This window comes from Loxodonta africana, chromosome 18 (genome assembly GCF_030014295.1).
Source record: "Loxodonta africana isolate mLoxAfr1 chromosome 18, mLoxAfr1.hap2, whole genome shotgun sequence".
NCBI classification, from domain to species: domain Eukaryota; kingdom Metazoa; phylum Chordata; class Mammalia; order Proboscidea; family Elephantidae; genus Loxodonta; species Loxodonta africana.
Window position 1 is genome coordinate 72,403,529 of NC_087359.1, and position 21,455 is coordinate 72,424,983.

Genomic DNA, 21,455 nt, shown 5'->3' on the forward strand with positions numbered 1-21,455 from the left:
TTGGGACACTGCCCCAGGCTTCATTAGGAAAGAATGTTTCTTATGCTGCATTTTTTTTTTTTTATTATTGTACTTTAGATGAAGGTTTACAGAACAAACTAGCTTCTCATTGAACAATTAGTACACATATTGCTCTGTGGCATTGATTACCAATTCCATGACATGTCAGCACTCTCCCCCCTTACCTTGGGTTCCCTCTTACCAGCTTTCCTGTCCCCTCCTACCTTCTTGTCCTTGCCCCCTGCCCTGGTGTACGCCTTTGGTTTCGTTTTGTTTTATGGGCCTGTCTAATCTCTGCCTGAAGTTTGAACCTGTAGGAGTGACTTCATTACTGAGCTAAAAGAGTGTCCGGAGGGGGCCATACTCTCTAGGTTTCTCCAGATTCTGTCAGGCCAGTAAGTCTGGTCTTTTTTTGTGTTAGAATTTTGTTGTACATTTTTTCCCCAGCTCTGTCCAGGACCTTCTGTTGTACTCCCTGTCATTTTTCTCTGTTGTCATCCCAGGTTGGGGGTGAATAAAGACCACCGGCAGACTTAGTGCTAGTAGATTCTTTAGCTGGTTGTTTGAAAGGACCAAGCTGAACATCCAGATTTCTTTTTGTCCTTCCAGAATGCTGTTTCCAAGTATGGGTCTCAGTTCCAAGGCAATTCCCAACACGACGCCCTGGAGTTCCTCCTCTGGCTGCTGGACCGTGTGCATGAGGACTTGGATGGCTCTTCCCAAAGAGGAGTGTCTGACAAGGTCAGTTACTCTTTTTTTTGTTTTTAATTTTTATTGTGGTAAAATAACATGTAACAAGAAGTTTGTCATTTTAATAATTTTTAAGTGTACAGTTCAGTGGCACTAATTACATTCATCATGTTGTGCTTCCGTCGCCACTATCCATTTCCAAATGGTTTTCATCCCCTGAACAGAAGCCCAGAGCCCTGGTGGCCCGGTGATTAAGAGCTTGGCTACTAACCAAAAGGCCGGCAGTTCGAATCCACCAGCCACTCCTTGGAAACCCTGTGAGGCAGTTCTACTCTGTCCTACCAGGTTGCTATGAGTGAGAATTGACTTGATGGCAATGGGTTCTTTTTTACGCAGAAACTTAGTTCCCCTTCAGCAATTACTGCTGTTCCCCCCTCCCAGCCTCCCGCCTGTGGTAACCACTAGCCAACTTTTGTTTCTATGCATTTGCCTATTCTAGGTATTTCATATAAGTGGAAACATATATTTGTCCATTTGTGTCTGACTTATTTCACTCAGCATAATGTTTTTAGGCGTCATTCTTTTTTTAATTTTTATTGAGATTTAAGTGAAAATTTACAAACCAAGTCAGTCTCTCATACAAAAACTTATATATACCTTGCTATATACTCCTAGTTGTTCTCCCTCTAATGAGACAGCACACTCCTTCCCTTCACTCTCTATTTTCGTGTCCATTCGGCCAGCTTCTGCCCCCTCTGCTCTCTCATCTCCCCTCCAGGTGGGAGCTGCCCAAATAGTCTCATGTGTCTACTTGATCCAAGAAGCTTACTCTTCACCAGTATCATTTTCTATTCCAACCACTCCACTGCCTTTGGGTTGATTCCGACTCATAGCGACCCTATAGGACAGAGTAGAACTGCCCCATAGAGTTTCCAAGAAGCGCCTGGCAGATTCAACCTGCTGACCCTTTGGTTAGCAGCCATAGCACTTAACCACTACACCACCAGGGTTTCCTTCTATCCCATAGTCTGGTCCAATCCCTGTCTTAAAAGTTGGTTTTGGGAGTGGTTCCTGTCTGGGGCTAACAGAAGGTCTGGGGACCATGACCTCTGGGGTCCTTCTAGTCTCAGTTGAACCATTAGTCTGATCTTTTTACAAGAATTTGGGGTCTGCATCCCACTGCTCTCCTGTTACCTCAAGGATTCTCTGTTGTGTTCCCTGTCAGGGCAGTTGTTAGTTGTAGCCGGGCACCATCTAGTTATTCTGGTCTCAGGCTGTTGTAGTCTCTGTTTATGTGGCCCTTTCTGTCTCTTGGGCTCATCATTACTTTGTGTCTTAGGTCTTCTTCATTCTCCTTTGCTCCAGGTGGGTTGAGACCAATTGATGCATCTTAGATGGCCGCTTGCTAGCATTTAAGACCCCAGACGCCACTCTCCAAAGTGGGATGCAGAATATTTTCTTAATAGATTTTATTATGCCAATTGACTTGGATGTCCCCTCAAACTATGGTCCCCAAACCCCTGCCCCTGCTATGCTGGCTTTTGAAGTGTTCAGTTTATTCAGGAAACTTCTTTGCTTTTGGTTTAGTCCAGTTGTGCTGACCTGTCCTATAGTGTGTATTGACTTTCCTAAAATAGTTCTTGTCTACTATCTAGTTAGTGAAAACACCTCTCCCTCCCTCCAGGCATCACTCTTGAAACAGCAAATTGTGTTTGATTTAAAATTTTTCCTTCAATATTTATTTAGTTCTTCATGACTGAATCTTGAAAATTAGATTCCTGTATAGTCTGGTTACTGTATACCCAGGGCTGCCTTTCCCTACTCCCTTCTCTGAGCTCTGTGTGCTTTAGACAAGGCAATCCCTCCTATTGCAGTATTTCTTGGAGCCCTGGTAGTGCAGTAGTTAAAGCCTTCGACTGCTAACCAGAAGGTCGGCTGTTTGAAACCACCAGCGGCTCCGTGGGAGAGAAATGTGGCAGACTGCTTTCAAAGAGATGCACAGCCTTGGAAACCCTGTGAGGTCACTGTGATTTGGAATTGATTCGACGACAGCGGGTTTGGTTTAGGTTTGAATGCCAGTGATAAAGTGATTATCCAAACCAGTTGCCATCAAGTCATGGTGATCCCATGTGTGTCAGATTAGAAGTGTGTTCTATAGGGTTTCTTTAAGTGGCTGATTTTTCAGCAGTAGATTGCCAGGCCTTTCTTCTGAGGTACCTCTGGGTGGACTTGAACCTCCAACTGAGCTGTTAATCATTTGCACCACCCAGGGACTGATGAAATCAATAGGGTTTCCTTTTGGCTTAACATTTTTAAAACCTTCTTTTTGTCCATATTCTGTGTGTTAGTGTGGCCGTTTGGAGACCATGGGTACCATTCCTTATTACTTTCAGATGGTACTGCCTCAATTTACCACTGTGGGTTCCGTTACTATATTTTTATGCAAATAATGTATGTCTTCTACATTTGTTTGCCAGCTGCACCCTCCTTCAAGAGGTAGTTTCCTAAGCATGCTGCGCTAATTTTTTTTTCTATTGTGCTTTAAGTGAAAGTTTACAATTCAAGTCAGTTTCTCATACAAAAACTTATACATACATTGTTATTCCCCATGTCCATTCAACCAGCTCCTGTTCCCCTCTGCCTTCTCATCTCCCCTCTAGACAGGAGCTGCCCACATAGTCTCATGTGTCTACCTGAGCCAAGCTCACTCCTCACCAGTATCATTTCATGTCTTATAGTCCAGTCTAATCTTTGTCTGAAGAGTTGGCTTTGAGAATGGTTTTAGTTTGGGGCTATGAGAGAGTCTGAGGGCCATGACCTGTGGGGTCCCTCCAGTCTCAGTCAGACTATTAAGTCTGGTCTTTTTACTAGGATTTGAGGTTTGCATCCCACTTTTCTCCTGCTCCATCAGGGATTCTCTGTTGTGTTCCCTGTCAGGGCGGTCATTGGTGGTAGCCGGGCACCATTTAGTTCTTCTGCTGTCAGGCTGATGGAGTCTCGGGTGTGTGTGCCCTTTCTCTTGGGCTTATATTTTCCTTGTGTCTTTGGTGTTCTTCATTCTCCTTTGCTCCAGGTGGGTTGAGACCAATTAATTATGCTAATTTTTTAAACAGCAGCGTGTAAAAAAAAATTCATATAGTGGTGCTTATGAAAATACCTCTGGGGGGAGGAGGGAGAAGGGCACAGTTGGTAAACAAACGTAGAAGGCGCAGGTTATTTGTGTAAAAAGGTGGTATTTATCCTACAGAGCAGCAATTCCCAGCCTTTTTTTTAAGACACATGGTGGATGATTTTCACATGTGTACATTTAGCATTTCCAGTTTTTGATGAAACCCCAAACCTTTTTAGGGGGAGGAGAGGACTATAATAATTGATACTAGCCACAGTTAATTGATATATCAACTATGTTCCCTGTGGCCTTTGCTAAACAAAAATCGAGGATGGGTTATGTTCTAATCCCATCCTTTTATCTCCCACTCGAGAAAGTAAAGATGAGTGAAGTTATAAACTGAGTGAGCGAAGTTATGACAACAATATTTAAGAAGGGGTTTCACGGACTTTGGTAATTAATCAGCAACGCGTTACTTTTGTTGTATTTCACAAATGAGCTAGACTCAACCATGAGAACTGCCATACCAGTTTATTTTTTTTTGAATCTGGACACTTTATTTCTGTTCCTCTCATGAATCAATTAAAAACCTCTCAGGTCATTTTGAGGTTTGTCAGTGGCTACCTTCCCATTCCTTCATTGTTGGGAGCCCATTGCTCTGAATAAGAGGAATGAGAGGCTCAGCAAGCTGAGGGTTTTTCTTTCTTCAACTTTACCCACATAGCCGGATGTCATCTTTTTTTCTTTCTCTTTTATGACAACTCGCAACTTAAAGAATGTAACTGTATGTCTCAAGTAAGAAGAGACCTATATTTGTGTGTGTGCAGGGGCAACCATCACCACTGTTCCCAAAAACCTTGTCATCACCCTAAATAGAAACTTAGTACCCTTTAAGCAAAAACTTCCCATTCCGCCTCCCCTCAGCCCACGGTAACCGCTCCTCTACTTTCTGTCTCTATGCATTTGCTTATTCTAGATATTTCATAGAAGTGAGATCATAGAATGTTTGTCCTTTTGTGTCTGGCTTATTTCACTCAGCATGATGTTTTCAAGGTTCCTGTGTGTTGTAGCAGGTGTGAGAGCTTTATTTCTCTTTGTGACTGAATAATGTTGCATTGTACGGATATACTACGTTTTGTTTATCCATTCATCTGTTGATGGACATTTGAGTTGTTTTGAATAGACCTATTTAAAACAACAATATAATGTTATTAAAAGCTAATAGCTTTCCCTAGCTGTGACAACAGTTTTAATGCCTAAAACAGCATTAATTGGTTGTCAAAATGCATAGAACAAGGGAAGTAACGACTGTCCTGTACTCTGTGCTTCTCCAATCACAAATTGGAATATTACGTATACTGTGAATAACCACTGCCATTTACAGAGTGCTCCTAGGGTTATTATTCCCATTTCATAAACCAAGAATCAAAGAGGTTGGATAACCTTCCCTAAGCAACACAGCTAAAGGAGGGACAGTCAGGATTCAAGCTTAAGGGGGTCTGACTTGAAAATCTATACTCTTATATTAGAAATAACCCCCATCATCCCTAGGGAAGAAAGGCCTGGTGATCTGCTTCCACAAATCAGCCAATGAAGACCTTATTGATCACAACGGTTCAATCACCAATTGATCGTGGGGATGGTGCAGGGCCAGAAGGCGCTTTGTTCAGTTGTGTATGGGGTTGCCACGAGTCGGTGGTTGACTCAGTGGCACCTTGGGCAACAGCAGCATCCCCAGAGTGGCTGGTGGTGGTGGTTCGTGGTAGAATTCTTCGCTTCCGTGAGGCAGACCTGGGTTCGGTTTATGGCCACCTTGTGTGTAACCACCTCCCATCTGTCGGTGGAGGCTTGTGCGCTGCTACGATGCTGAGCAGGCTTCAGCAGAGCTTCCAGACTGAGATGGACTAGGAAGAAAGGCCCGGCGACCTACTTCCGAAAATCAGCCTGTGAGAACTCGAGGGCTCACAGCAGTCCAATCCGAAACTGATCACGGGGCCGGCGCAGGACCAGGCAGCACTTAGTTTTGTCGTGCATGGGGTTGCCGTGAGTCGAGGGCTGACTCAATAGCAGCTGACAACATAGCAACAAGATCACCCCGAAAACACACAAACAAAACGGTCACCGCTGCAATGAAACCCGGATGTACGATACACCCAAAGTTTATGGGGGTTTCTCTTTGTTGTGGAACTATGGGTGATTTTTCTTTTATTTATTGTGATTTTCTGTTTATTTTATCTAGATCCTTTTAGTTGTGAGTGACAGAAATTTCACCTGATGCAACTTAAAGGGAATTTCCTGGCTTTTGTACCCAGGAAGTCCAAGGGTTGGGTCAGCTTCAGACAGGGCAGGATTCAAGGGCTCAGATGATGCCATAGGTCTTTGACTCTCTTTAGCTCTTCTCTCTGGCTTCTCAGCCCAGCTCGGCACATATGATGGCAAGAGGGCCCCTGTAATCCCAAAGCTATGCAGTCTCTGAAGGACCTGATTGTCTCATCTCGGTCTGCATGTCCACCCATGGACATGTGGCCAGCAAAATGGAGTATTTTAATCAGGCATCCTGGTTTGGATACCTGTGGTAGTGAAACTCCAACAAATTATGTGGCCAAAGACAGCTTTTCTAGAATTGGGATAGGTTGTTTCCCCAAAGAAAGGAATGCTGAGCAGGTAAACGTATGTCTACTATACTGTATTCCAAAATTTTACAGTGAATGACCCCCAGACGTATCAGGCCCTAATCCCTGGAACCTCTAGATGTAACCTTATATGGCAAAGACTTTGCAGATGTGATTAAGGATTTTGAGGTGGGGAGATGATCCTCAGTCACCCACGTGAGTCCTAAATGCGAGCGTTCTTATACGAGAGAGAAAGGGAAATTTGAGAGACAGAGGAAAAAGCCAAATGAAGACAGAGCAGAGCGATCTGAAGATGCTGGCCTTGAAGGCTGGTGTCATGCAGTTATAAGCCCAGGAGTGCCAGCCACCAGATGCTGGAAGAGGCAAGGAATAGATTCTCCCATAGAACCTCAGGGGAGAGCTCTGCTTTGGGGGCACTTTGATTTCTGTCCAATAAAACTTCTGGCCTCCAGAACTGAGAGAATAAATTTCTGTTATTTTAAGCCACCAGTAGTTTGTGGTAACTTGTTACAGCAGCCACAGGAACCTGATACTCAAGGGAACACACAGAAGGACTAATGGTGTTGATGTGCAAACTGGCTGACTGGAAAATGTGGACAGAAACAGTTTAGCGGGTGGAAGATGGGAAGATTTGGTGTGGGTGTGTTTGAGGTGATGCCAGCCCACCCAAGTGGCATCTAGACGCGTGAGGCCAGCAGGTTGGAGATAAAGAACAGAGGGGTCATCAACTCAGAAGAGGTAGCTGGAGCTGGGTGAGTACGAGTGAGCATATGCCAACGTTTACCCTTCAGTTTTGCTCTTTCGTCATTTTCTTTCTGCCTGTCAGAGAATTTAGGAGGTCAAGGGATTGGAAGCGCATTGAGTTATGGTACAGGCAGCACTGAAGGTCCAAATTCTGTGCAGGGCCTAGGGCCCGAAAGGGATGACGGGCCAGCAGGAGGCAGTAGACTCAATGGTTTGGAGGAGGTTGAGTGATTGAGGTACATCTAATCTTCCTTCCTTTCCTCATTTCTTTGCAGCTTCAGCCTGAAACCAGTAAACACTCTGAGAACCTGTCATCAACTGCTCAGCTTCCTCTAGGTCAAAGCTTTGTGCAAAGCCACTTTCAAGCACAATATAGGTAAGAATGGGTTGTGTTTAGAATTCATTACCCAGGGCTCAGCCTAATTATTTGCCAGATTTACCCTGAGATTAAAAACAAAAAAAAAAACCCAGAAATATCCTTCTCTCTCCCACTTTAATTTCCATTTAACAACTTAGGCCTATCCGACCTTTAGTAATTCTTCTTCTCCTTGTTCCAGCCTCTCCCCTTATGTGAATGTGGAGGCCAAGATCTTACCAGTGAGCAATCACTGTGAAGTAAGGGGAGCCCGTCCTTTATTTTCTTTTCAAGCCAGGGAGTCGAATACCAGCATTGTGGAGGTTATTAAAAAATAGATAATAACATGGCTTTTGAGTTCAGAAAGTATGTACCTCTTACTGGGGTTTTATATATGACAGTATCAGAGAATCATACAAGGCAGAACATTTTCAAGCACCACACTTCAGTGAGAACGCTAATTATAGTGGGAGGTCAGAGAGAGGCAAAATCCCCCTGGGATTCATGGAGGAGGTGTGTCTTTCGATGGGCTCTGAAGGGTGAATAGGATTGAATGGGTAGGAGCATATTCAACAAGAATGAATATAAGCTTAAAGGTGAGATGTGCTCAGTGATCTGGACTTAGGGGAAGCCAGGTTACAGAGAACTTCCTCCAGGTGAGGTGCTTGCCCATGTACGTTTTACTTAATTCTTAAAAGAGCCTCAGGACATGAATGTTACAATCTGGGAGGCTGGGCTTTTCCCAAGGACACATGTAAGTGACAACCAGGATGTGTCCTCTGTTCTGTCTCTGAAGCACAAGTTCTGGATTTGCTCTCTTTGTAATTCTTCGTCTTCTGTTGCTTTTCCATCTCACCGGCTTCTCTTTTATTGTGATTTTCTGTTATATCAGTTACACAGAACGTATGCCCACTTGTTCTCTAACATGAGTACTAAAAAAAAATTTTAATATATAGTTTTTTTGTGAATACTGCATTAAATCATCTTCAAAGGTGTACTTGTCTCTGAGTCTTCTGAATACCATTTCCTTGTTCTCTGCAGTTTTTCATCAGCCATTTTTGGGGTTTTTTCATGTTATTTACTTTTCTTCAAACGATCATTCAGTCTTCTAGAATTCATTTACAGCCATTTATTTCCACACTTCTTGTCCACTTATTTTGGAGATTTGTATTCTTTGTGTTTGGAAAGGAGGTCACTCAAAATTGCCCAGAAACTGATTTAGGATTTATATTATATTCAATAATCACCAATAAAATAAATAGGATGTGATCACTGTCTTCGAGGGTGATTGTTTATGTAGGAAGACCAAATATTCTCTGAAACACTTTGGAAGAAGACCAGAGTTGCTTTTCGCTGGAGCAGAAAATCCACACCCTTGATGTTCTCTTGCTCTGCTCCATCAGACAGGAGGACCATGAAGAAATAGCCAGAACGACCAGGGGTACCCAGTTTCTATCCTTGGTTGCTTAGAATATTAAGTTATGGAAATTTCTTCTAAAGGACCCCAAATTTCACTGTTGTACCTGAAGAAAAAAGGCCCAGGTGTTTCCTGAGGGGTGTGATAACAAACTATGAAGTATGAATACAGGACACCTAGATATCATGGCTACTGTATTAGTTTTCCTAGGGCTGCCGTAACAAAGCACCACAAACTGGGTGCTTTAAAACAACAAAAACTTATTCTCTTGAAGTTCTAGAGGCTAGAGGTCTGAAATCCAGGTGTTGACAGAGCCACACTCCCTCTGAAAGCTGTCATCTTTCTCTGCCTTGTCCAGGTTCTGGTAGCCCCAAGTGTTCCTTGACTTGTGGCAGGGTAGCCCAATCTGCCTGTGTCTCCACATGGCCATCCTCTGTGTCTGTCTCTATATCTCTTCTATTCCTAGAAGGACACCAGCCATATTGGATTAGGGTTCATCTTCATCTTAATTAATCACATTTGCAAAGACACTATTTCCAAATAAGTTCACATTCACACATACCAGGGGTTAGGACTTGAACTTATCTTTTAGACCAAACCCGTCTCCATCAAGTTGATTCTGACTCATAGTGACCCTGTGAGACAGAGTAGAACTGCCCCATAGAGTTTCCGAGGAATACCTGATGGATTCAAACTGCTGACCTTTTGGTTAGCAGCCATAGCTCTTAACCACTACGCCACCAGGGTTTCCAAACATGTCTTTTAGGGGGGTCAAAATTCAACCCTAATAGCTATCAACCTTCTGTAGCCATGAAGGCTTCTCGTAGGGCGTCTGTCTTATCTTGAGGCGCTGAAAGCAGAGGTTACTAGAAACAATTAAGGAAACAGAGGAAAAGAAAAATAGAGGAAGAGAAAGAAGAAAATCCAGAAGGGAAAGGTGGACATAAGGGGGGCATGCTAGAGAGTAGGGGAAGGTCGCCAATAGTTACCACTGGGTAGAATTCATTTGGTTTGTTGTAAAATAAGTTCACTCCTCTACTCACACTCTTCTCTGCCCTTTTCTCCTTTCATCCACACAAACTCTCTCCCCCTTTCTGTCATCCAAGTGTTTAGGTGCCTGCTATTGTGTTTGGTACAGTGGTTACAGTGAGGGGCAAAGCTCCCTGTCCATGAGAGAGAAATACTGATCAAATATGTATTCACTGATTATGTAGATATTTAACTCATGCCTGCTGTGTGCCAGGTAGAGTCTCTGGGTGGTGCGAACAGTTGTGCTTGGCTGCTAACTGAAAGGTTGGAGGTTAGAGTCCACCCCGAGGCACTACAGAAGAAAGTCCTGGCAGTCTCCTTCTGAAAAATCAGCCGTTGAAAACCCTGTAGAGCACAGGTGTGCTCAGACGTAACGTGGGTCACCATGAGTAAGTCAGTGTTGACTCAGCGGCACATGGTTTGCTTTATGTGCCAGGTACATTTCTAGGTGCTGGGAGTTGAGCTGTGAACAAGACCCAGTGCCTGTTCTCAAGGAGCTCACATTCTGTTGGGGGAGGTGTTAGATAATACACAGGTAAATAAACAACTTATGATCGTGATAAGGGAAATGATAGGGAGTCACTTGGGAGGTGGGGGAGGCAGCCAACCCTAGATAAGGTGGTCAGGGAAGGCTTCTTTTCACAGGGGACATTTGAGCTGAGTGACAAGGTGTCAACCACTCACTCAAACCAGCTGGGGACAGAGAATTCCAGGCAGAGGAAACAGCAAAGGTAAAGGCCCTAAGGTGGGAATAATCTTGGCCGGATCAAGGAGCAGAAAGGCCATCGTAGCTGCCAGGTGGCGAGTGGGTAGGAGATGAGGCTGGACAGGAAGGCAGGACCTGGTGGCCAGACAGAAATTCAGTCCATGGGTAAGGAGTGTGGATTGTACCCTAACTGGCACCAAAAGCCGTTGGAAAGTTTAAAGCAGGTGCTGTCTATCAGCTAGTTACTCTGGTTGTTATGGGAAGAATAGAAGTAGGAGCAGTAGTGGAGATGCAGAAAGAGAATGCCGAAGCTGGGGTGGTTCAGTGGTCTTACCCTCCATGCAAGAGACAGGAGGCCTGGTGGCACAGTGGTTAAGAGCTTGGCTGCTAACCAAAAGGTTGTCAGTTCAAATCCACCAGCTGCTCCTTGGAAACCCTATGGGGCAATTCTCCTCTGTCCTATAGGGTCACGGTGAGTTGGACTCGACAGCGATGGGTTTTTTTGAATGCAAGAGACCTGGGTTCAATTCTTGGCCAATGCACTTCATACGTAGCCACCGCTCATCCCTCAGTGGAGGCCTGTGTATTACGATGCGGAACGGATTTCAGTGGAGCTTCCAGACTAAGAGTAGGAAGAAAGGCTTGGTGATCTAGTCCTGAAAATCAGCCAGTGAAAACCCTCTGGATCACGATGGTCCAATCCCTAAGTGATCACTGGGATGCAGTGTTTTGTTCCGTTGTGTATTGAGGCGAGGACCAACTCGATGAGGGCTAAATCAGAAGAAAGACTGATGGTGGCTAGTCCAGAGGGGGTGTAAAGGTGGGGAGAATGGATGGATTCCGCATGTGTTTTGGTTGTGGATTCAACAGGACTTACTAATGGGTTCAGGGAATGGGGTAGAGGGACTGAGGGAAGACCAGAGCCTAGGGTGACATCTGGGTTTTTCCGTAATAACTGGTGAGCTCTTACGTGCACATTACAGGTACCTGACTCAGTGTGGGGCGAATCAGGCAGGGGTGGAGGTGACATTTGAGCAGATCAGGTTCTAAGGGCTACAAGTGCCGTTCGGGTAGCTTTCCCCCCCGTAGGCTGATGACTATGAGGTGAGATGTTCATACCACAAACGGGCTGGTGACAGCTCAAAACACCTGCTTCGAGCCTGACAGTCTAGTAGAGGAAAAAGCAAGTCCCCGTACCCATCTAACTGGGGCTCTTGAAGTCCGAGCAGTGACTTTCTGTAGCAGCCGCTGGGGCCCAGCCCCAAGTTATGCTCATGAGCTGTGGTACCTGCAGCTCTGGCCGTTCTTTGGCTTCCTGGCCACTGAGGAGGGCTTGCCCGGGATGGGAAGTCGCTCAGGTACCATGAAATCATGGCGTTGAGACATGGCAGTGCTATCATAGCCTAATTCAGGGCTTCTGCTCATTGAGGTTCTCCTTCCTCCATCCCTTCTCCCCTTTTTAGGGGGCCGGGTTTCTTTCTTTCTTTTTTTTTATTGTTAAAAAATATGTATAATACAACATCTGCCACTTCAACATTTTTCAGGTATACAGTTTTGTGGTATCAGTTGTGTTAATTGTGTTGTGTGACCATCACCCATGGGGGGCTGGGTTTTTGATTTTGGTTGGAAAGAAGGAAGATTACTAGTAGGCGCTGGAGGTTGTAGACCTTTGGAATAAACGTTAGTTATTCTATTTGGTTATTACTTCAACCTAGAAACATCTGTTACGTTGGACTTATGGCTAGAGGAGGGAGTGTGTGTGTGTGTGCGTGGGTATTTCAGTTCTTCGTGTAATTAGTAGCCTTTGTTCATGGAAAGTGTAACTTGTGGTCCCTGTTGCAGGCAGTGTTTTCTTTTAGGCAGAATATATTTTTGATCAGTCACTGGAAAAGGACATTGTGTTTGGTAAAGCAAGGGCCAGCGCAAACCAGGGAGACCATCCGTGAGACGGACTGACACAGTAGCTGCAACGATGAGCTCAAACACACCAAGGATCGTGAAGGTGGCGCAGGACTGGGCACCATTTTGTGTGTCATGCGTGGGGTCACCGTGAGTTGGAGCCGACTCGACGGTGACTCACAACAATGTGTTTTTGAAGGCTTTCTTAGGGCACGTCAAGGAAAGGTGAACCCTTGTTTCCGTGTTGTCATGACCGTCATTCACCTGGATACCCGTTCCCCTGTCTGGTGAGCAGGTAAAGGCATTCAGCAGCTCTGGAAGGTCAGAACGGCATAACGGGCAGCATCAAAACCTGGGGCCCATTTCTGGGTGTTTGCAACTGGTGGAAAGCAAATAGCAGTACTCAGTCTGGCAGCAGCTGACTGGATTCGCTTTGTAACAGATACGATTTGATAAGGAGAATGCCTTAGAAAAGTGGACAAAGGCAGTGGGGTGATTTTCTTCCCCTTTCTCTGGTGAGAACTTGGTTGTCCATGTTCTGGAGGGCACAGTAAGGATGCAAGGACCTCCCAGGTTTGGACTACTGCTGTAGCCAGGTAACATCCGGCGTTTTCTGTGTAAGTGAAGCTGTTTCTCCTTCCACTTCCTGATCTGTTGAGCACACTCACTCTGAGAAACAGGTAACCCTTCACATTCTTTGTGTGGTTTATATTACGAAAACAGTACATTCTCTAAACATGAAATTAGATCACTCTGTGTTTTTTTTTTCTGGAGTCTCTGAGTAGTGCAGATGGTTAGCATGCTGGGCTACAGACTGAAAGGCTGGAGGTTCACGTCCACCCAGAGGTGCCTCAGAAGAAAGGCCTGGCAATCTACTTGTGAAAAATCAGCCATTAAAAACCCTACGGAGCACGTTCTATTCTGACACACATAGAGTCGCCATGAGTCTAATATATGTTAAAGTAAGGGAGTATAGAGGATACAAATAACTGTGTGTATATTACGCTGAAAAAGAAGTGACCCTTCACTTCCTTATATAAGATTCTGCAGGAATGATGACGAACCTGGACTCTAGAGGCTGGGCCTAGCTCTGTCACTTAAACGCTGTGTGTCCTTGGGCAAGTTACTTAACTTCGTTGTGCCTCAATATTCTCCTCTGTAAAATGGGGATAATCAGAGTACCTACCCCCATAAGGTTGTTATGGGTGATAAATGGGTTTATGTATGTATAGCCAGGAAACCCTGGTGGTGTAGTGGCTAAGTGTTACAGCTGCTAACCAAGAGGTTGGCAGTTCAAACCTGCCAAGCGCTCCTTGGAAACTCTATGGGGCAGTTCTACTCTGTCCTATAGGGTCGCTATGAGTCTGAATCGACTCGACGGCAGTGGGTTTTTTTGGGTATGCATAGCCTTCAGAACAATGCCCATACTTAGTAAACACTGTTTAAGTGTTAGCGATTATTAACCAGTTGCCTTCAAGTCAGTTCTAGCAACTACTGTTGGCTGCTATTTTCTGAACTTGGTTGTTTCTGCATCTGTCTGTACAGTAAGGAAACTGAACTGCTTCAGTGGTTCTCCGTCTTGGCGGAAGGCTAGAACAGCCTGGGAGCTTTTAAAAATGCTAATGCCTGGGCCCCAACACAGCCCAGTGGAAACAGAATCTCTGGGAATAGGGCCTGGACATCTGCATTTTTACAAGGCTTCCTGTATGATTCTGGGGCACAGTTGTGCTGTGAACCAGGGAAGTATATAAATGGGCCTGAGATCCCTTCCAGCTTGAAAGCTGGCCTGCGTACTTCTGTTTGGAGGGGTGGAAGCTCCCTTCCTGTTCTCAGTGCGCTGACGTTGTCGTTCGTTGCCATCGAGTTGGCTGCGGCTCACGGTGAACGTTGCCTGGCCCTGCGCCGTGTGTGTGATTGTCGCTATGCTGGAGTCCGTTACTGCGGCTGTTGTGTCAGTCCGTCTCATCCAAGGCCAGCTTTCCAATTTACCAGCCATGATGTCCTTTTCTAGCAATTGGTCTTTCCTGATGATGGGTCCAAAGTAAGCAAGTCGGTCTTCCTATTCTCGCTTCTGAGGACCCTTCTGGTTGTAATTTCTTTTAAGACCCACCTGTTTGTTCTTCTGGCAGTCCAAGATATACCCACTATTTTTTGCCAGTGCCATAACTGAAATGTGACAGTTCTTCTGTCTTTCTTATTCATGGTCCGTTTTTCACATGCATATGAGGTGATCGAAAACATGGCTTGGGTCAGACATACCTTAGTCATCAAAATGACATCTTTGCTTTTCAAAACTTTAAAGAGGTCTTTTGCAGCACTACGAAGTGTGATTAAACTTTAATCTCTTTCTTTTCCCTCACAGATCTTCCTTGACCTGCCCCCACTGCCTGAAACAGAGCAACACCTTCGACCCTTTCCTGTGTGTGTCACTACCCATCCCCTTACGCCAGACCAGGTATGTGAGTGTCACAGCACGCCCAGAGAGCTTGGCCTTGTGAGTGCTCCTTACGGGGGACCTTCCGCCCAGAGAGCCCGGTTTCGTGCGTGCCCCTTACTGGGAACCTTCCGTCCAGAGAGCTCCACTTTGTGCGTGCTCATTACTGGGAACCTTCCACCCAGAGAGCTCCACTTTGTGCGTGCTCATTACTGGGAACCTTCCAGCTTGGCAGCTGCAGTGTTTGCTCTTTTGCTTCTCAGCCAGCATTTCTCAAGAAATTAGTCTTGTAGCCGGGTAACATTGTGAATTAAAGTGAAAGGTTACTGTGTCCCTTCTTAGCTGAGAAAGGAGATATAGACAGATTGGTTTTGTTGTTCAGCACCGTTGCCAGGCTTGCATCTTTGGCCCGTTCAGGAACTGGCACTGGCCAGTTAGGATCACTTGGTCAGACGGGGGCAAACCAGAGAAAATCTGTTGCCACCTGATTTTCCCGGCTTTATTTTAAAATCTTTTTCTTCTTTGTGGGCTGTAGGAAACAGATTTCTTTAAGGAGCAAAGAAAAGGAAAAGGGTTGGGGGAGATTGAGAAAAGAAAAGAGGAGGTGGGGTTGGGTGAGAGACGTGGGGGCTTGGGTCTCTAAAATCAGGGATCCTGTAGAAGCCCAGGTCTTAGCAAGGACCGTTCAGGCAACTGGCCAATGTCAATGTCATGAAATTCTAGTGAGTTCTTATCCTATATGAAGTACCTTCACTGGCATTAAGATAAAGGCATTTCCTCTTTCTACCACCCATCTGTCAGTTTGTTGTACTGTCGTGGCTTGTGTGTTGCTATGATGCTAGAAACTATGCCATCAGTATTTCAAATACCAGCATGGTCACCCATGGTGGACAGGTTTGAGTGAAGCATTCAGACTAAGACTAGGAAGAAAGGCCTGGTGATCTGAAAATTATCAAGTGAAAGCCCTGTGGATCAGAACAGAATATTGTCTAGCTGCACTCAGACGTACCAATGGTCATGAAGGTGGTGTAGGCCCAGGCGGTATTTTGTTCTGTTGCCTATAGTGTTGCCATGAGTTGGACTCGAGCTGATGGCAGCTAACAACAGTAACGACAACAACATTCTTCTTCATGTTGCGATACACAACCCAGGAGACAATGGCTTACCCCAGCCCTCCTTCTCCCTCCCTCTCTCACTGCTGTCTGTTGCGGTCAGACCGGTCACTTTCACTTCTTCCTGCATGGCTGGTGTCCTGGTAACTAGCCTCCTTGTCGGAGGTACTTCCCATCTCCATCAATACCATGTCTCTTGTCCTCTACCCACTGAAATCCTGGATTTTTAGGATGTAGCTGAGGACCTGACATCTTCATAAAGCCTTACTTGGCAACTTAACTCTTTCTGCTCTGAAATCCTGTGCTACTGATTGTCGAAGCCACAAATGTAACACTGGCTCGGACTGTCATCATCACTGCCATCTCAGATAATGTCTCCTGATCGACGTGCCCTAAGATTCCCGACTTGATGCAGAACAGTACAGTGGTTAGGCTCACTGGTGCCGGAGCCAGACCACCTGGGATGAAATCCCAGCCCTACCAATGAGCTATATGACTTGTACAGTTTCTTAACCTCTCTGTGCTTCAGTTTCCTCATCTGTAAATAAGGAGACTGGTAGTACCTACTTCAGAGGGTTGGTTGGGGTGAGGATTGGATGAGTGTATCTAAAGTATTTAGAACGGTGCCTGCTTAGCGCCATGGAGAACAGGAGAAACCGTAGCTGGAGCAGTGAGCCTTGGTGTGCTGGTGGAGTTAGTAGGAAGTGGAACTAGAAAAATTGGGGGCAAAATGGCTATGTTCCCATGTCATTGTTAGGTGCTGTCGAGTTGATTGCAACTCCTCGTAACTCCATGTGACAGAGCAGTAGAACTACCCCATAGAGTTTCCTAGTAATCTTTATGGAAGCTCTTTCTCTATTGGAGCTGCTGGGTGTGTTCAAATTGCCAGCCTTTCAGTTAGCAGCAGGTGCTTAACCGTTGCACCACCAGGGCTCAGTGCCCAGGGAGGATTTCAGTAAGGAGAGCATCATTAAAGGCGTTGGATTGTACTGGAAGCAGCAGCCTGACTGTTTTACATTGGCTTCTCCTTAAGATTATCAATTTGTCAAATTGATCCTTGAGACTGTAGATCTGTATGGTGATTCTTAATCAAGTATTCCCCCCCCCCCCCACTTTTTTTTTTTAACTCACTGGTAAAGCACAGGCACTCCCCGCTGTGACCCTGGGAAGTTTGTCTCTCCACTGCCACCTGGTGACAGTATACCTAAGGTGCAGGATCCCAACCAGGAAGCCAAGATCAGCCCAAGTGCTGAATTCAGCCCAGTGTCAGTGCTGTTGGTTTTGGGACAGTTCTTGTCAGTTCTCTAAGGCTGTGGCCCTCTTCCTATTTTCCAGATTCTTGAGCGTCACCTTGGCCTTCCCATCTAAGAGCCAGCGGTTCCTGCGGGTTGGCCTGGCTGTGCCGATCCTTAGCACGGTGGCAGCCTTGAGGAAGATGGTTGCAGACGAAGGCAACGTCCCTGCAGACGAGGTGTGGTGCAATTACACTTCCATGGGGGCTGGTCACTGGATGATGGCATGTTTACTGGGCCAGCCATCTAGGCTGTTAGGCTAATGAGTGACTCCAGATGACTGTAGTGTGACTCACGGGTTTCTGTTTGATTAGTGTCTGGGGCCTGTGATGACTGGGCCTTGGCCTCTCCCTACATTACACAGAATGACCAGAAAAGGACACTTTTGTCTTCCGAGAAGGTGGTGATAATTGTGATCATTCTAATAACAGCTGCCCATCAGTAGTGCTCGCTGTGTGACTATTCCTTGAACTTTATATTCCTAGCCGATTTCATCCTCACAGCCACCCTGTGAAACAGATACTACAATTATCCTCATTTTACCAATGAGGGAAAAGGAGGCACTGAGAAGTTAAGTGACTTGCCCAAGGTCACACAGCTGCTAAGCTGCTAAGGCAAGATTTGGGTATAGATGGCTTGATTTCAGAGCCTAAGCTACTATGCTGCATTTTCACTCCTGAGAAGCAGACCAGGACCCTCAAGGGAGGGCAAATGAGATACGAGGAACTACTGAGGAAGCTGAGGGTGCTCAGCATGACAGAGGAGACTTCTTTCTTTTTAAAGGGGCCTTGGTGATAGGATGGAAACCCTGGTGGTGGTGTGGTTAAGTGCTGCAGCTGCTAACCTAAAGGTCGGCAGTTCGAATCCACCAGGTGCTCCTTGGAAACTCTGTGGGGCAGTTCTACTCTGTCCTATAGGGTCGCTATGAGTCAGAATCGACTCGATGACAGCGGGTTTGTTTTTTTTGTTTTTTTGGTGATAGGATGGATTCACTGTGACTCTAGGGGACAGAACTCATAGCAGGGCCCCCCACTATGGGTGAGGGAAGGGGTTCTAATTGCCATTCAGTTACTTGGGAGCTTTCTGACCTTAGACAAAGTGATTGAACCTCTATTTCTTTAACTATAAAATGGAAAGAGTCATTTTCCTGACTATCTCATGGGATATTTTTAAGTTAAAAAAAAAAAAATTTTTTATTAAGGTTTACCACATAAATAAAGTTTAATATATCTTAAAACTGTATAGTCTTGAATTTCACGTATACCTACATCTGTGTAAGTACCATGGGTATCAAGCATTTCCGTCACCTCAGCAGGCTCCTTGCTGCCCCCACCCAGTCCACTCCTCTGACCTGTACCATCACCTCCTAGACTCTTTCTGAGCATCAGATGGAAAAATCTTCATGTATATTGCTTTGTAAACTCCAAAGTACAGGGACCTGTGGAGAGAGACAGAGTGGGACAGTGGGTAAGGGCACTTGGGAAAAATGGCAGTAATAAAAGATCAAAATGAGGACGTCTGAGAGAGGTCAAGTTTAAATAATGGAGTAGAAGGACATTGAGGGATCCGAGAGGTAAAATGTGTTTGTTGGAGTCCCTGCGTGGTGCAAGTGGTTAAGCATTAAGCAAAAGGTTGGCGGTTCAAACCCACCCAGAGGTGCCTTGGACGACAGGCCTGGTAATCTGCTTCTGAAAGGTCACACCCTTGAAAACCCTGTTCTACTCTGCATGCATGGGGTTGCCGATAGTTGGAATTGACTCATTCCATGACAACTGACAACAGTAACACCTGTTTGTTCAGGGAGATATTTGGCTGGAACTTAGAATCTATTTTGATATTTTGTTTTCTTTAACTGGCAAGTTTATTCCACTTATTAACTATGAGCCCTGGTGACATAGTGGTTAAGAGCTCAGCTGCTAACCAAAATGGTTGGCAGTTCAAATCCACCAGCTGCTCCTTGGAAACTCTACGGGGCAGTTCTACTCCGTCCTATAGGTTCGCTATGAGTTGGAACTGACTCCACGGCACTTAACAACAACTGTGATCACAGTTTCTTTTCCCTTCTCCTTCCAACACTTAGATGATACTCCATTGTCGCAGTTGACATGTCTTTGATCAATCTGTTGTGCCTACTGTGTGTCATTAGTAAAACCGAGTAAGCAATTAGTCAAAACGAAGGAAAGGGCAAAGAGGGCTGTAAGACTGTCAGTCACTTTCAGATTTCTTGTTTGCCAAGTTCTCTGAGAAATCAAGGGGGAAAATGACCCTTCTCCTTCCAGGTGATCTTGGTTGAACTGCATCCCAGTGGATTCCATCGGTCCTTCTTTGATGACGATGACTTGAACAGCATTGCAGAGGGAGATAACGTGTATGCTTTCCACTGTCCTTCGTCACCTGGCCAGGGGAGACGCTCAGGTACGGTAGTGCTCTGCATCGTTCTGTGGGGATATTGTGAGTTACAGGTTTGAGAGAGCACTCATTGAGGGCTAAGGTATAAGACATGTACTATGTTTTTTTCCCCCTAATATTTGGTGTAGAGACAATTGTATTAAAACTTAATTCAACTAAAATATCATACAAGGATTCCCAAACCTTGGAGGGTATCAGAATCACTTGGCTGGCTTGTTAAAGCAGATTGCTGGGCTCCACCCGTGAAGTTTCTGGTTTGGTGCGTCTGGCACAGGGTCCAGACGTTTGCATGTTGACCAAGTTCCCAGGTGATGCTGATGCTGCCGGTTCTGGGGACCAGACTTGAAGAATCACTGTGGTGTAGGTGCGGGGTAATCTCTGTCTTCGGTGCTGTTACGCTTCAAGGTCTGTGCTTTGAATAAAAGTCTTACAAATTTGGTCAGTAGATACAAAAGTGGAAGTTAGTGACTTTTTGCTAATAGTTCACTTCCAAATGCCAGCTTTCTCTAAGCTTTGGATTAGCTAAAGTGGTCCATTTCTGACAGTCTTTCCTTGCTGGTCAGTATACATCTTGGACCAATTAACCAGTCAGGGAGACCCATGTTTAAAGGGTCCTGTGCCAGCATTATCAAATTCCCCAGATGACTCCTGTGCTCTGGCCCCGTACCCTCAGCCAGCCTGGGTAACAGCCTGCGGAAACTGGACGTCTTCAGTTGCCCCAAGTCTACGGGGAGGCTCAGGGCCTGGAATCTGTAACTAGACATGACTGACCCTGGTTACACGATAACCTCAGTTGACATTCTGTCACAGGGGGCGAAATTTCAGAACTGACGGGGAATTGAGGGTAGTCCATTTCCCCTACTTCTTTAGCGGAACAATCCTCACCTTCTGTGTACTACTTCTGTTGACTTTTTAAAAGAGTGGCTGCTCTGGGGCTCTCTGATCCAGGCAAAAAAGCAACCAAAACCGTTTTGGAGTATTTGTCAGATCGGCTTTGGAAAGTGTTCATTAAATCCCTGCCCTTATTGCGAAAGGATGGACTGAACGCAACTGCAGATTTACCACCCTTTGTGTGATTTTTGTACGCAGGTGACCCAGGTGCCAGACCCTTCTTGTGTCCTTTCCTGGAGCCCTCTAGTGTTGTCTCACTGGTGGTTTAGAGATGCTCAAAGAGAAAGAGGGGTTAGAGAGACTGAGGTTCTGACCCAGCGAACAGATGCTTTAAGAATGCAAACGCAACTCTCTGTCTTCCAGTTCATCCGTCGGGTCTGCCGGTCTCCCCCCGCTTGGCAGCCCGTGAAGGTCAGCGAGGCAACAAGGTGCTAATCCTCTGTTGTAACGTGGTGGGGTCAGGGCAGCAGGCTAGCAGGTATGTGTAGCTCATGCTTTTTATTATCTTTCTTTAAATGTGAAATCAGAGATTTGTTGACATGTACTTGGGATTCTGTCTAGACCAAAACCCAGTGCCATTGAGTTGATTCTGACTCATAGCCACCCTATAGGACAGAGTAGAACTGCCCCACAGAGTTTCCAAGGAGCGCCTAGCGGATTCAAACTGCCGACCCTTTGGTTAGCAGCCGTAGCACTTAACCACTACGCCACCAGGGTTTCCATTCTGTCTAGAGT

General features: G+C 45.6%; 1 protein-coding gene across 1 annotated transcript in view; it reads left to right on the plus strand.

Annotated features, from left to right (window-relative positions):
• Positions 1-21,455, plus strand: part of USP43 (ubiquitin specific peptidase 43) — an 84,302-nt gene that overhangs the window by 14,223 nt on the left and 48,624 nt on the right. The window contains exons 2-7 of the mRNA XM_064270362.1: positions 610-741; positions 7,452-7,552; positions 14,945-15,037; positions 17,464-17,599; positions 19,700-19,835; positions 21,084-21,198. Of these exons, the coding sequence (XP_064126432.1) occupies positions 610-741; positions 7,452-7,552; positions 14,945-15,037; positions 17,464-17,599; positions 19,700-19,835; positions 21,084-21,198 (713 nt within the window). The remainder of the gene's footprint in view (positions 1-609; positions 742-7,451; positions 7,553-14,944; positions 15,038-17,463; positions 17,600-19,699; positions 19,836-21,083; positions 21,199-21,455) is intronic.